At 44.3% G+C, this 15,678-nt stretch overlaps 1 protein-coding gene across 2 annotated transcripts in view; it reads left to right on the plus strand.

Moving 5' to 3' along the window:
- ppp1r9ba (protein phosphatase 1, regulatory subunit 9Ba) overlaps positions 1-15,678 on the plus strand; it is a 64,059-nt gene that overhangs the window by 44,559 nt on the left and 3,822 nt on the right. For both annotated transcript variants that reach the window (XM_014204456.3, XM_014204455.3), the window contains exons 4-10: positions 1,438-1,558; positions 1,668-1,772; positions 5,969-6,104; positions 11,157-11,300; positions 11,465-11,518; positions 11,661-11,890; positions 15,567-15,663. In XM_014204456.3, coding sequence (XP_014059931.1) covers positions 1,438-1,558; positions 1,668-1,772; positions 5,969-6,104; positions 11,157-11,300; positions 11,465-11,518; positions 11,661-11,890; positions 15,567-15,663 — 887 coding nt within the window. The remainder of the gene's footprint in view (positions 1-1,437; positions 1,559-1,667; positions 1,773-5,968; positions 6,105-11,156; positions 11,301-11,464; positions 11,519-11,660; positions 11,891-15,566; positions 15,664-15,678) is intronic.

Below are 15,678 nucleotides of genomic sequence, written 5' to 3' on the forward strand. Positions count from 1 at the left end.
GCTCTCCAAGGATGTCAGGGACAAGATTGTAGACCTACACAAGGCTGGAATGGGCTACAAGACCATCACCAAGCAGCTTGGTGAGAAGGTGACAACAGTTGGTGCGATTATTCGCAAATGGAAGAAACACAAAAGAACTGTCAATCTCCCTCGGCCTGGGGCTCCATGCAAGATCTCACCTCGTGGAGTTGCAATGATCATGAGAATGGTGAGGAATCGGCCCAGAACTACACGGGAGGATCTTGTCAATGATCTCAAGGCAGCTGGGACCATAGTCACCAAGAAAACAATTGGTACCACACTACGCCGTGAAGGACTGAAATCCTGCAGCGCCCGCAAGGTCCCCCTGCTCAAGAAAGCACATATACATGCCCGTCTGAAGTTTGCCAATGAACATCTGAATGACTCAGAGGACAACTGGTGAAAGTGTTGTGGTCAGATGAGACCAAAATGGAGCTCTTTGGCATCAACTCAACTCGCCGTGTTTGGAGGAGGATGAATGCTGCCTATGACCCCAAGAACACCATCCCCACCATCAAACATGGAGGTGGAAACATTAAGCTTTGGTGTTTTTCTGCTAAGGGGACAGGACAACTGCATCAAAGGGACGATGGACGGGGCCATGTATCTTGAAATCTTGGGTGAGAACCTCCTTCCCTCAGCCAGGGCATTGAAAATGGGTCGTGGATGGGTATTCCAACATGACAAGGACCCAAAACACACGGCCAAGGCAACAAAGGAGTGGCTCAAGAAGAAGCACATTAAGGTCCTGGAGTAGCCAGTCTCCAGACCTTAATCCCATAGAAAATCTGTGGAGGGAGCTGAAGGTTCGAGTTGCCAAACGTCAGCCTCGAAACCTTAATGACTTGGAGAAGATCTGCAAAGAGGAGTGGGACAAAATCCCTCCTGAGATGTGTGCAAACCTGGTGGCCAACTACAACAAACGTCTGACCTCTGATTGCCAACAAGGGTTTTGCCACCAAGTACTAAGTCATGTTTTGCAGAGGGGTCAAATACTTATTTCCCTCATTAAAATGCAAATCATTTTATAACATTTTTGACATGCGTTTTTCTGGATTTTTTTGTTGTTATTCTGTCTCTCACTGTTCAAATAAACCTACCATTAAAATTATAGACTGATCATTTCTTTGTCAGTGGGCAAACGTACAAAATCAGCAGGGGATCAAATACTTTTCCCCCCTCACTGTAGCTCCTATTTCTAGCCTAGTGGCCCATTTGAGACACAACAATGGATCCTGTACAATGGATTAAAGTGAGCAAAAATAAATCTCTGCTCTTTTTTGTTGAGTGCTCCAACTCCTTTTTACCTTGAATTAGACATTTTTGAAAGTTTTTCTTGGTAAGTCATATTCATGAGGTAATTGTAGTATTTGATTAAATACAATTTCCCCATCTCCTATCCCCTCCTCTCCACAGATGGGGACGGTCTGGGGATCAGCATCATCGGCATGGGTGCCGGGGCGGACATGGGTCTGGAGAAACTGGGCATCTTCGTCAAGACGGTCACCGACGGAGGAGCTGCGCACAGAGATGAAAGGTTCTGAACAATCTGTGTTTCAGCAGTGTATCCCAAAATTGTGTTTTTCCCTTGCTCCTTGTCCTCTTTTCCCATTGTTCACTATCACTCTCTCCCTCCCACCCTGCAGGATCCAGGTGAATGACCTGATCGTGGAGGTGGACGGGACCAGTCTGGTGGGCGTGACCCAGGCCTTTGCTGCCTCCGTCCTCAGGAACACCACCGGCACTGTCAAGTAAGAACCCTCACTCAATAGCTGTCAATAAACACTTAGTTTCAACATCAAGCTATTGGTACAGTATATATTGTGTATTTACTGCACTCTGGTCAAATACGGTTCAACAGTACCCTGACAAAATCTTATGAGAAACTAAGCATGGGATTGGAAGGAAGGGGGTCTAGATACAGAACTTTAGGAAGACTGGTGATAGGGAACCAAACACACTATTGCTCCCAAGTACCATAACTCCACCTCCCTTCAGACCAGATCACAATTGGGATCCCCCTCCCCATAGGGCTAGGCGCTATTTACTTGACCTTCTATACCAGTATTTGAACGTTTGGTTTGTTAAATGTTATACGCTGTGTGTAACATCCATTTTGTTAGTGTACTTCGCTACTTGAGTCATCTCTCTCCACTCTTTCTCTCCATGCCGCTTTCCACACAGACCTAGCCACGCCCCCTGTCACTCAAGGAGCATGTTTGTTGTTCCTCAACATCAAGACACTTGCGTTCAGTCTGCATGGTCAATGCAGCACAAACAACGTTGATGACAATGATGCTGTTTTCACTTTGCTTCTTCATATAAATCCACTAGCGTTCTATATTGACACTATTAGTTTGTGTTTCTTACATCAGCAAACAGCTAGTTTGTATTTTCTTAGCAAGTTGCCCTAAATCTTGTGAGACGCTAATTGTTACCCGCTAATGCTAATAGCTAGCTAGCTAATACAGCCTGATAATACCAGTAATGATGTAGACCTAAATCAGCATGTTGTTTGTGCAACAGTATCTTCCAAGTCAAAGAGGAATATGCAAAGCAAGAATGTTAGCTACATGAAGTAGCTAAGATAAAACATGCAATGTCGCCAAAGCTGATAGGGTCCCCTAGGAAACACTTATCAATACTTTAGTTCCTACCCTGTCACAGTAACTCCTCCCTGGCATTTTAATTCGTTGTCATGTCAAACAACACTGTATTCAAAGTGCCCACTATTATATTCTAGCTATAGAATTAGAATAGTCATTCTATTTCCATGATTCCAACAGTTTTGCTCTAATTCGCAAGTCAAATCGCAATTGCAACATTTGGTTAAAAATAAGTCCTAGATTATTTGCCCATATTGTGCAGCCCTACGTGGCAGTGTGGAAATTATCTCAATTGAGCAGTGGTGTAAAGTATTTAAGTAAAAATACTTTCAGGTACTAATGTTTTATTTTTTTTTTATTTTTTTTTTTGTATCTTTACTATTTTTATTTTTGACAACTTTTACTTCACTACATTCCTAAAGACAATACTGTACTTTTTACTCCATACATTTTCCCTGACACCTAAGAGTACTCGTTACATTTTGAATGCTTAGCAGGACAGGAAAATTGTCCAATTTACACACTTGTCAAGAGAACATCCCTGGTCATCTACTGTCTCTGATCTGGAGGACTCACTAAACACAAATGCTTTGTTTATAAATTATATCTGAGTGTTGGAGTGTGCCCCTGGATATCCGTAAATAAAAAAGAAAATGGTGCCATCTGGTTTGCTTAATATAAGGAATTTGAAATTACATTTACATTTATCAATTACATTTACTTTTGATATTTAAGTATATTTAAAACCAAATACTTTTAGACTTTTACTCAAGTAGTATTTTACTGGGTGACTTTCACTTTTACTTAATTTACTTACGTTAATAGAAAATTCTTTACTTTTACTCAAGTATGACAATTGGGTACTTTTTCCACCAATGCAATTGAGTGCAGGAAATGCAGAAATTATAAAAGTGCTGAAATTTGTTTTGATTGAACAGTATAAAACAATCAGAATGGAGAAACATTCTAAGTGATTTCAATGAGTCTGTGTTGCCACCCTAGGATCATTCACTACTCATAAAACAGATGTACAACTTTTACTATTCAAAAACCCAAAAATACCATAAAATGTCCAATTAAAAAAAAAATAAATCCTGTGATAGAATATTTTGGCCATATCGTCCTGCCCTATTCCCCCCTCATCCCTCTCCTGCATTATTAACTGCCTGTGGGGGTCCTTGTGTTAATTGGCGGGGCAGTTTGACTGTAGTGTAGTTAGGCGAGCAGAGACGTTTCTCCCGTCTTCACATCACAGCCACCCAGAGATGGGCGAGCCTGATTAATACATGAGCCTGGATCCCAGGGAGATAGTGGAGAGGCCGGTGTCGGTGAGGGAGCTGCGAAGCTATTTATAAAACAGCCTGGTCCAGCCTGATTTTCGGACCAAGCTCAGGTTGCTGTCTAACACTACGGACTGTAACCAAAGGGGGGGGGGGGATGCCCCAAAAATGTCATTGCCTACCCAATCGGAGTCTTGTCTCCCTTTGTGGAAGCACCTTTTTTCAAAGTGAATTTGCCACCTATTGTTCAGTTTTGTACCCGTTTTAATCAAAATCCAATAAATGGATTTGTCTCTATACAATCTCTGTGGAGAATGCTGGTGTATGACCTCATCCAAGGTAGGATGGGTTTGTAAAGATGATGGCAGGCGGATACTTGCAGATTCACACGTACAGACGGTTCCAGACTAGGCCTGGTTGTTTTCCACGTCGCCTCATGTCCTGCAGGCTGGATGGAGAGTGTCTCTGAGCTTGTGAATATTCATTGATTTAGTGTCTGTCGATCACCCTCACAGGCTGCTGAGGGGTTGCACTGACAGGTGGTGATGTTTTGATTGGTCCAAAATTAGAAGCGCCGTCTCTTTGGTGAATATGATTCAGCATAGTCACAGAAAATAGATGGCGTGGTTTGTTTTGAAAATGCTGGAGAGGTTAGGCATCATATTTGCTTGACATCTTTTTCCGTGCACAGCTTGGCTTTTCCACATAGTGGTTAGATTCCTAGTCACCATTTCTTCCGCCCTTTTGACCACCACTGAGTTATTTCTCCTCAGGCAACGAAGGGGGCCTCTAGTGGGTTCTTAACCCTCACACACTCACAACATCATCACGGAACCCCCGCTCACACTGAATGCCACAGTGGTGCCGGCGGTCGTGTTGAGTTATGTAGCTACCGCTCTCTTGGGTCTCATTGAGCATGTGTGGTAGTCTAGTCTCAGGCAGGGATACAGATTGGTGACCAGAGGGTGTTCATATCTCACTTAGGGTATTTTTATGATGTAGTGATCAATGCCACATTTTTTTCTCTGCAGTAAACCATATTAGGTGTACAAAAATATCACGTTATAATAGATTTAGAAATGATTTGTTTTCATCATTTTGTCTAGGGCACTTATGTCAAGGAATATGATATTCTGTTGAGAGGATCCCTTTTAGTAAAACGTGGTATTAGCTACAGAAATATGTTTTTCTTTGTGTCTTACGTGTCAATGTGCATCTGGCTGCTTTGCACACAGAGTGTGGAACATGATCTCCAGGCAAGCGTCCAGTTGAGGTCTTTCCACTCGATCGTTCCCTTTGACAACATGCGACAGCCAGAACTGGTGTCGCGGTCTTAAGGGTCCCATCTGCAACAGGATAACTGTCAGACAGTTCTGCTACGGCTGAAGTGTCTCTGTAGACGCTTCAGTCACACATTCGATGAAACACGCATGTCCTCTCATGCTTTCTGGTCCCCAGGACTGGCATTTGTTTACTTTGTTATTATCTGTGATACATAGAAAAAGGCTGTGTCTAAAATCGCAATCTATTCGCTGTGTAGCGCTCTGGGCAAAAGTAGTGCACTAAATAGGGAATATGGTGCCATTTCAGACACAGCCATAATCTTCTCTTCTGATGGCATGCCACACTTATTCACGGAATTGTCTTTCTCCCTCAGCGCAATCTTTATCACATTTTGTACTCGTTACAACTTTTCCTTGATTTGTCATTAGTGGTGTCAACTCATCCGTCCATGTACAGTGAGCGTCATGTTCCTTCCAGGCACAAGCTGTAACTTCAATTTCCCGTCAAAAGTTGCTGCCCTGGCTTGCACTTGTTTGTAAACTGGGGGCTATTTTCTTGGCAAATGTAACGGATGAGTTACTTGAATTCTACAGTATGGTCCTTCTGTGATTAATAGCAAATCTATCTTCTGAAGTTGCAACCGCTAGACCTAAACTTAACTATCCTACCCTAGGTTTACCTTGCTACCCAGTCAATTCTACCCTAGGTTTCCCCATTGGCTTCCCCTTGACAGACATGCCTTTCCACTCACCCCATTGGTTGTTGTTGCCCATGCAGGTTCATGATTGGCCGAGAGAAGCCAGGTGAGCAGAGCGAGGTGGCTCAGCTGATCCAGCAGACCCTGGAGCAGGAGCGCTGGCAGAAAGAGATGATGGAGCAGCGCTACAGCCAGTACATGGAGGAAGACGAGGAGGTGAGGGGCTCACAATGTCTGTGTCCTAAATGGCAACCTTTTCCCTTTATAGTGCACTACTTCCGGCCAGTTACCATTGGGCCCTGGTCAAACGAGCACACGCATGCCATGGAAAAAGATTAGTTCAGCCCATCCAAAACATCTTCACTCCTTCCATCAGTCAATAATATGACTAAACAAGATTTTTTACATTTTAGTCATTTAGCAGACGCTCTTATCCAGAGCGACTTACAGTAGTGAATGCATACATTTCATTTGTACTGGCCCCCCGTGGGAATCGAACCCACAACCCTGGCGTTGCACACACCATGCTGGCATTGCAAACACCACGCTCTACCAACTGAGCCACAGGGAAGACGCTGATGGCGCTAATGAAGCGTTTTGACACTTCCTCCACATCACTATCAGATGTTCCATTGGGCTCCCTTCACAATGGAATAATACAACTGTCATTCTAGAAAGAACACTCCTTGTTCACCTCCACTTCACTTGATCTAACAGGACTGGATAGGTTTAAGTAATATGACGGAACCTAGGTGCACGTAGTGCTTTATACCTGCCCAGTCATCTCAGATCTTTGAAAGGGGCTGAATAAGGACATATACAGTAAGGGGGAAAGCGTTGTGGAATGAAACCCAGCCCAGCAATTTTCTCAATTCCTTGTCTCCCCTCAGTCTCTTCCATGGAGAGGAAATGCTTGAATAATTCAATCTGTCTCCTTGTTAAATTCAATCGCGTTCAATAGATGTCTGGGCTTGGGTGTGAAAGACGGACGAGTGCGGGCCAGATGCCACGACCCAGGTCTGGTATTCCATCACACTGTGTCTCCCCATCAGAACATGCCCCCTCCAAACAGATCTGAGCCTGCATCAATGGAATTTCCTGCTAAAGATGCGTTACCATACACGTCCTTTCTAATATGTTTTAAAAATGAATAGTTGTTGTTATTTGGCCTTGTTTTTATTGATAGGACAATGCCATCTAACGATTCCTATGTGACTCCGCCTCATCCCTCAGTCTCTGCACTCTGTTAGTTTCTCCCCGACTCTGGTTGGCTATGCAAACCGTTCAAACGGTGTAAACATTTTCAGCACGTTTGGAGAATTGTCACAACACTGTCTGATGTGTCAGGCGTGTTCAGGGCTTTGATGCTTGGTCCAACTGGGATGGTTCAGACGAGCAGACAGCCCAGGGTTGATATGGGATGTGTGTGGCATTCCCTCAGAGAGAGTGACTCGTTGGTGTGACAAGGTTAGGAAAGCTTTGTTGGGGCTTGTCCCAGGCGGCTGTTGTTAAAGGAATATTTGAAGGGGGGGGGGGGGGGGGTGTGTGTGTGTGTGTGTGTGTGTGTGTGTGTGTGTGTGTGTGTGTGTGTGTGTGTGTGTGTGTGTGTGTGTGTGTGTGTGTGTGTGTGTGTGTGTGTGTGTGCATGAGATGGGAGGTGTTAGGAGTGAGTAGGGATGGGTATGGTTAACATTTTAAGGCTATTTACTAATCTTACTGATGCTGCTTATCGATCCGGTACTTTAACGGTATTCTTATCGGTTCTTTTAGTTATTTTTTTTTACAGGGGAAAAAACTAAACGAATGAAGAACAGAATTAACATTGCTTTATTTTCTGAAATGTAAAATAAATAAACTATTATTTACAGCAAAAAAACAGCAATGTTTTTGAACAAATCCCTATTATAGACTAATGTTGTGATGATGGAAATGTAAAACAAATGAAATAAACAATCTTTTCCTGCAAAAGAAAATACTGTGGTATAGAGCAACATGGGTGGGGCATGCAGGTAGGCCACAAAAGGACTAACAGTTCTTCTTGAGAAAGATCAACATATTTGCCTTCTGGCAGAAGTCGGGACCTCTCCTGGCTTATTGTGTTCCCTGCTGTCAAAAATACCCTCTCACTAGGGTTGGAGGAGGCTTGAGCACAGAGGTAGCTTGTTGTAATGTTTGTGAGGAGGGGCAGAGTAGCTCTATTCTCCCACCACCACATCACAGGATCTTCAGCCATGGGGATGGGAGGCAGGACTTTGTAGAGCTCAACCTCTAGGTCAACATGCTCGCTGAGGGTGAGGGACGAGGTGTCCTGTTGGATTGTCAACCTCAACTCCCTGTCCTCTTCTGAGAACAGCTCCTCCAAGGCACTCCTTGTTTTGTACAATGTAGGGACTGTCTCCTCCATTTCCTCTCCTTCAGACTCCTCCTCCTGTTGCTGGTGCTCTGTGTCTGTCTGCTCCGGCTCCTCTGACAGCCCTGGTGTTGCTCCTGTCACATTGGCCTCAACAGTTGCCTTCCTCAGCCTGTCCCAGGTGGTGTCACTCACCGGCCTCCCTTTAAATCTGGGGTCCATTGCTGTGGCCTCATGCAGGAAGGCTTGAATGTCCTCATCCTGATAGCACTTGGAGAGGTTCTCCCACACCATCTCTTTGATGGTTGCCACAAACGTTGTATCTTCTTGCTTCACAGTGAAGTGCTCTTCCAGTTTTTGGAGGATGGGTATGATCTGTCCACAGGTGGCATTCTTTTCACATGACACACAGTGTGGATGTATAGAGGATTCTCATGAGCTGGACAAACTCCTCAGCCTGACGGATGTCCTCATCCTTCAGACGGTCGAGGTTGTCCTTGGTCATTTATTTTCGCAGTTGTGGGTCCAAGACTGCTGCTTGGATCGCTGGATACTGCTCCATGAATCTCTCATTAGATAGAGCGAGTTCCATCTGGTCTTGACATCAAGGATGAGTGAGTGTTGCGGAAGGCCTAAAACAACATGCATTTAATCACCGCCCACTTGACTATTGAATTAAATTGTTTAATGTGGGAATTTCTAAATAATTCTTTAATAGATTGAACTGGCTTCTTACCAAGGAGGTGCTGCTTTTCCTTCAAGACTGTTTTGGACATGGAGGCTCTCTTGAACCACATGGCCACTGCTCTGATTCGGGCTGCCCATTTATCAATGGAAGTCATTTTGTAGATTTTCTGCGCTGCCAGATTCAATGTGTGCGCAAAGCATCCTATTTTTAGGATGTGTAGCCTCTTGATGGCAACTTCCAGATTGTCAGCATTATCAACAGTCACAGCTACAGTCTTGCTCGGCTCTATCTCAAACTCTTCCAGAATGTCTGAGATCTCCTCTGCCACCACTTCGCCAGTTTGCGATTTGTACACTGCCCTGGTGTGGCGGACCTTCTGTTTTTACACTACCCTGGTGTGGAGGACCTTCTGTTTTTACACTACCCTGGTGTGGAGGACCTTCTGTTTTTACACTACCCTGGTGTGGAGGACCTTCTGTTTTTACACTACCCTGGTGTGGAGGACCTTCTGTTTTTACACTACCCTGGTGTGGAGGACCTTCTGTTTTTACACTGCCCTGGTGTGGAGGACCTTCTGTTTTTACACTACCCTGGTGTGGAGGACCTTCTGTTTTTACACTACCCTGGTGTGGAGGACCTTCTGTTTTTACACTACCCTGGTGTGGAGGACCTTCTGTTTTTACACTACCCTGGTGTGGAGGACCTTCTGTTTTTACACTACCCTGGTGTGGAGGACCTTCTGTTTTTACACTACCCTGGTGTGGAGGACCTTCTGTTTTTACACTACCCTGGTGTGGAGGACCTTCTGTTTTTACACTACCCTGGTGTGGAGGACCTTCTGTTTTTACACTACCCTGGTGTGGAGGACCTTCTGTTTTTACACTGCCCTGGTGTGGAGGACCTTCTGTTTTTACACTACCCTGGTGTGGAGGACCTTCTGTTTTTACACTACCCTGGTGTGGAGGACCTTCTGTTTTTACACTACCCTGGTGTGGAGGACCTTCTGTTTTTACACTGCCCTGGTGTGGAGGACCTTCTGTTTTTACACTACCCTGGTGTGGAGGACCTTCTGTTTTTACACTGCCCTGGCTTGTGTAGTGCACTGTAACAGTGAGATAGTGGTCCTGAAAGAGGCTGGTCCACCCATCTGTTGTGACAGCTTTGACATGTCCTTCAGCTCAGTGATCACATTGGCCTTTTCTACACCACACCAGGTAGGAATTAATGTGTCACTGAGGTAACTCCTGGAGGGAGGGTATATTTGGGGTTGAGTGCCTTGCTCATCTCCCTACAGTAAAAAAAATTGTTTGTGTTGAATTATCATTATTGAATTAGTGTTGTTGTGGAGTGATGGGACTAACATACAACCCTTTTTATACTACTATATCCTAAAAATGAATACTATATATATATATATATACCTAAAGCCCTTGGACTCCAATGTTGCAAAGGGGTGTAGGCCTTTCACTATGAACTTGGTCACGGCTAGGTGGCACTCATTCACCCTCTCCTCAGTCATCCTCCCACTAGCTGCCAGCATGAAGGGGCTTTGGGCTTGTCTTTGGCTTGGACCAGCTGTCTTTCATAATTTAGCCCCGTGGCCCGTTTAATACCGGGTTTCGGTACCCATCCCTAGGAGTGTGTGTGTGTGAAGGAAGGGGGAATTTCCTTTTATCTAACAGAGATGTGGGTGTGTTTTGTTATTGACCTCACCAGGTCCATATAGACAGTACAGTAGAGTGGGATTTATTGCACCAATCAACATAACTATTGATTATAGACAAATTTGTATGTAGACTATTTGTCAACAAAGATTCACATCACTGCAGCCACTGAGTCCCCTGACAAGCTTTGCCTTCTGACAGGCTTCCCTGGTAAACACAAAATGGTGGTTGCCCAATTCTAGGGTGTCAATTCTGGCCCACTATCGTTCTACTCCTTGAGGACTTTTTCCTCTAAGCTCAACTTCACCATCTAGTGGCCATTTGAGGGTAGAGGGAAAACATTGATGAGAAATAGAAATGGAGGCCTATCCTGTGAGGACCCCCCAAAAAACCTTGGTTCCCCTTTGGTAAAACCATGTATTTACTTCACATGGTAGTTACATGGGCAGATTTGATTACTGTGTGACATTGTTGCTTCACAACAAGACAGAAACATGACAGGAATGTCTAAATGCACTCTCTGAATATATGGTGAATATACTCTGAATCTTCTGAATGTCCTCCAGACAGGTGAGTATGCCACGGACGAGGAGGAGGAGATGAGCCCCATGTTCCCCAACGCCATAGAGGTGTTTGACCTGGCGGAGAATGAGGACATGCTCTCCCCCATGGAGATGGACCCTGAGAAACTGGCCCACAAGTTCAAAGAGGTGAGCAGGGAGGCTTGATGCCAAAGGCAAATGTTCATCTCAAAATGAAGAAAATGTTATGTTCAATTCAACTTTTTGTTGAGAGAGCGTATCAGATGCGACATTGTGCTGGAGTGAGCCATGGTGTCAATTTTTAACTCTCTCCTCTCTCTCTCCCTCTATAGCTTCAGATAAAGCATGCAGTCACCCAGGCTGAGATTCAACAGCTGAAGAGAAAGGTTAGACCTGCTCCAAAATCAATTACCCAACAAACATTGGACTTGTTTCACAGATCCACCTTAATCCAGGACTAAAACACACAGTCCAGGAGTAAACTAGAAGTATACAGGAATAAACTTTACACTTTCTCCCCTCATCTAGCTGGCGCATGCAGAGCAGGACAAGCTGCGCTGGCGCATGGAGCGTGCCCAGCTGGAACAGAGCGTTCGGGAGAACAAGGAGCGCATGGAGAAGCTGGAGGGCTACTGGATGGAGGCCCAGAGTCTGTGTCAGGCCGTGGATGAACACCTGAAGGAGACACAGGCCCAGTACCAGACCCTGGAGCGCAAGTACAGCAAAGCCAAGCGCCTCATCAAGGAATACCAGCAGAAGTAAGGCTGATAAATAAGGAGGATTCTGGGGTTTGTAGGAGGGAGAGTAATGAAGGATTCTGGAGTTTATAGGAGGAAGAGAAGGATGGGGGGATTATGGGGTTTGTAGGTAGAAGAGAGGGATGGGGTTTCTGGGGGTTTGTAGTAGGAAGAGGATTGGGGTTCTGGGGTTTATAGGAGAAAGAGGAATGGAAGATTCTGGAGTTTGTAGGAGGAAGAGAGGAATGGAGGATTCTGGGATTTGTAGGAGGTAGTGCTGAGCGATTAACTGAAATTGCGGGGGTTTTGTTATTAAATGACCTACGTTGGTTCAATTACTTAGTTTTTTTAGCTAAATGCGCCATTTCTCTAGAGAGAAATCAAATAATTCACTAGAGAAATGAAGTCAAGAATGATGTGAGACGCTGGGCTGAAGGAATTGTAGTTTTCATTTAAGCAAACGAGTTCACCGCAGAAATGTGGTAATTAACTACAATGACTAATCAATTGAGCCTGTTCTTTCTGGCTCGGACAGAGACGGATACACACAGACCGCATGAGAGAGGATGATGGATAGAGACTGCTCGTGAGGTAGCGCTACATGATTTGATAGTTGTAGTATTTGGTAATAAGCAGTCTTGAAAGTATGACTTGCCTACTTTGATGAATGTAGCATTATGACTATAACTACTATTCTCTGAAGGAGGGAAACGAGGTACAACATACTATGGGGAGTTGTAGATCCTTCTTCGGGATCGGTGTCCCTTCCACTGGACGGTTGAGCTTACGTAGGCTAATGCAATTAGCATGAGGTTGTAAGTAACAAGAAAATTTCCCTTGGCATAGACATATCTGATATTGCCAGAAAGCTTAAATTCTTGTTAATCGAACTGCACTGTCCAATTTACAGTAGCTATTACAGTGAAAGAATACCATGCTATTGTTTGAGGAGAGTGCACAATTTTGAACATGAAAAGTTATTAATAAACAAATTAGGCACATTTGGGCAGTCTTGATACAACATTTTGAACAGAAATGCAATGGTTCATTGGATCAGTCTAAAACGTTGCACATACACTGCTGCCATCTAGTGGCCAAAATCGAAAGTGCACCTGGGCTGGAATAATACATTATGGCCTTTCTCTTGCATTTCAAAGATGGTACAAAAAAATACTAAAGAACGGTTGTTCTTTTTCTTTGTATTATCTTTTACCAGATCTGTGTTATATTCTCCTACATTACTTTCACATTTACACAAACTTCAAAGTGTTTCCTTTCAAATGGTACCAAGAATATGCATATCCTTGCTTCAGGGCCTGAGTTACAGGCAGTTAGATTTGGGTATGTCATTTTAGGTGAAAATTGATCAAAAGGGGCGGATCCTTAAGGATCTCTTTTTTTTTTACCCTTTCTCAACCCAATTTCGTGATATCTAATTGCGATCTTGTCTCATCACACTTAACACCCGCCCGCTTAACCCGGAAGCCAGCCCCACCAATGTGTCGGAGGAAACACTGTTCAACCAGTGGTGTAAAGTATTTTTAAGTCGTTTTCTGGGGGTAACTGTACTTTACAATTTATCTTTTTCACAACTTTCACTTCATTACATTCATGAAGAAAACAATGTACTTTTTACTCCATACATTTTCCCTGACACCCAAAAGTAGTCGTTACATTTTGAATGCTTAGCAGGACAGGGAAATGGTCCAACTCACAAACTTATTTAGAGAACATCCCTCGTCATCCCTACTGCCTATGATCTGGCGGTCTCACTAAACATTGTGCCCCTGGCTATTCGTATTTAAACACAAATAGGAATGGGGTTGCCATAACGCCGGGGAAAAGATATTACATTTCACTCGCAGGAAATGAAGCATGCTAGCTGACATTACCCAGGAGTTTTTTTTAGCATAATCTAGGCTAGCTAGCTTTGACCGCAGTATGGTCCATTTTAGAATAACCAAGCGACTTAAAACTACGTATACTAAACAAGAACGCTACCCCAGCAACTCCACCGTGGGAATAGCAAGTAATAGCTAGCTCGCCTATGCATGTTAGCCAACCTGGCTAGTACGCAATGCAGCGCTTGCTTAGGTAGCCAAGTCAAGAAAGTCCACATAACCGAGGTGGGACCGGACCCTTCATCAACAAGTCTGGGAAGAGTGGCAAGCGGTGCTTGACCGAGTCACACAGGCGGTAGGTTATGTGGTAATGCGCCCACGGACTGGTTTGAGTGAGGGCCGCCTGAGCGGGCTGCAAGCGGAGACAAGCTACACATAGATCGTGAGTATCTTTCAGAGAAATGGCTTACACAGAACCCAAACCGGCTGCGCGCGTGCGCCATCATGCATAAAATGTATTTTGTCCCCCTACACCAAACGCGATCAATGACACGCAGGTTATAATATCAAAACAAACTCTGAACCAATGACATTAATTTGGGGACAGGTCGAAAAGCATTAAACATGTATGGCTAGTTAGCATGCACTTGCTAGCTAATTTCTCCTATTTAGCTAGCTTGCTGTTGCTAGCTAATTTGTCCTGGGATATAAACATTGAGTTGTTATTTCACCTGAAAAGCACAAGGTCCTCTACTCCGACAATTAATCCACACATAAAAACGGTCAACTGAATTGTTTCTAGACATCTCTCCTCCTTCCAGGCTTTTTCATCTTTGAACTTAAATGGTGATCGGCATCTAAACTTTCATAGTATTACCACGACGACCGGCAAAACAGTTCGTCTTTCAATCACCCACGTGGGTATAACCAATGAGGAGATGGCACGTGGGTACCTGCTTCTATAAACCAATGAGGAGATGGGAGAGGCAGGACTTTTAGCACGCGTTGGCGCACGCAAGCAGTGTGGGTGCAATAATTGATTAACATGGATTTCTAAATTTATTTTGCGCCGTGTCCGGTCTGGTCAGCATGTTTGTTTGTTTTAGTAGCGTGAATCATTCCTGTTCATACTGAGCGGAGTAATTGAAGGAATGAATCCGACCCTCACACTTATCACCTATGGAAGGCAGGGCTTCCGGCGCGGCATGGATTTCATTGGCCTTGTCAGGCGTGATTGTAGATCCTTTAACTGAAGTCACGAGTCTGTATGTTGTACCGAAGTTTACTGACTGAAAGGGAACTAGTAAGATGTTTTTTTCGTCAACAGCTCTTCAGTATACGTAGCCAGCTACAGCTACTAGGTTTGTCAGACAGTACAGTTTGGGGAGCACAGAGAACGTTGGATGGCTGGCTGCTATTGCCTGAGCAGAGATTAAATGATGACTGAATGAAAAATAATAAAATCATCAAATAAAAACGAAATAATATACACAGAAATATTTTATAATTTCATAGTAATTCCCTATTTGTCTATTGATGTCTACCCAATGTGCACCTGGCAGAGACAATGGAATGTTTTTCAATGTTTTGTCAATTGAATGTTCACTATATTTGGTTTTGTCGAAAACCGTGATAATTTTTTGTATAATTGAACCGAAACCGAACCGACCTCAAAACAGCACTAATCGCTCAGGACTTGTAGGGGGATGGGGGGGGGGGGGGGGGTTGTAGGAGGAAGAGGAATGGGGGTTCTGGGGTTTGTAGAGGATTTGGGGATTCTGGGGTTTGTAGAAGGAAGAAAGGATGGGGATGGATGGGCAGGATTCAGCCTAACCACGCCACGCTATGTGTCTCAGGGAGATTGAGTATCTGAAGAGGGAGACGGCTCAGCGCAGAGCCCAAGAGGAGACAGAGGCCACTCATAAGGAAGAGGCAGACAACCTCCAGGACAAGGTGTTGTATATTTAG

The sequence above is a fragment of the Salmo salar genome, chromosome 06, assembly GCF_965601325.2.
Source record: "Salmo salar chromosome 06, fSalSal1, whole genome shotgun sequence".
NCBI classification, from domain to species: Eukaryota; Metazoa; Chordata; class Actinopteri; order Salmoniformes; family Salmonidae; genus Salmo; species Salmo salar.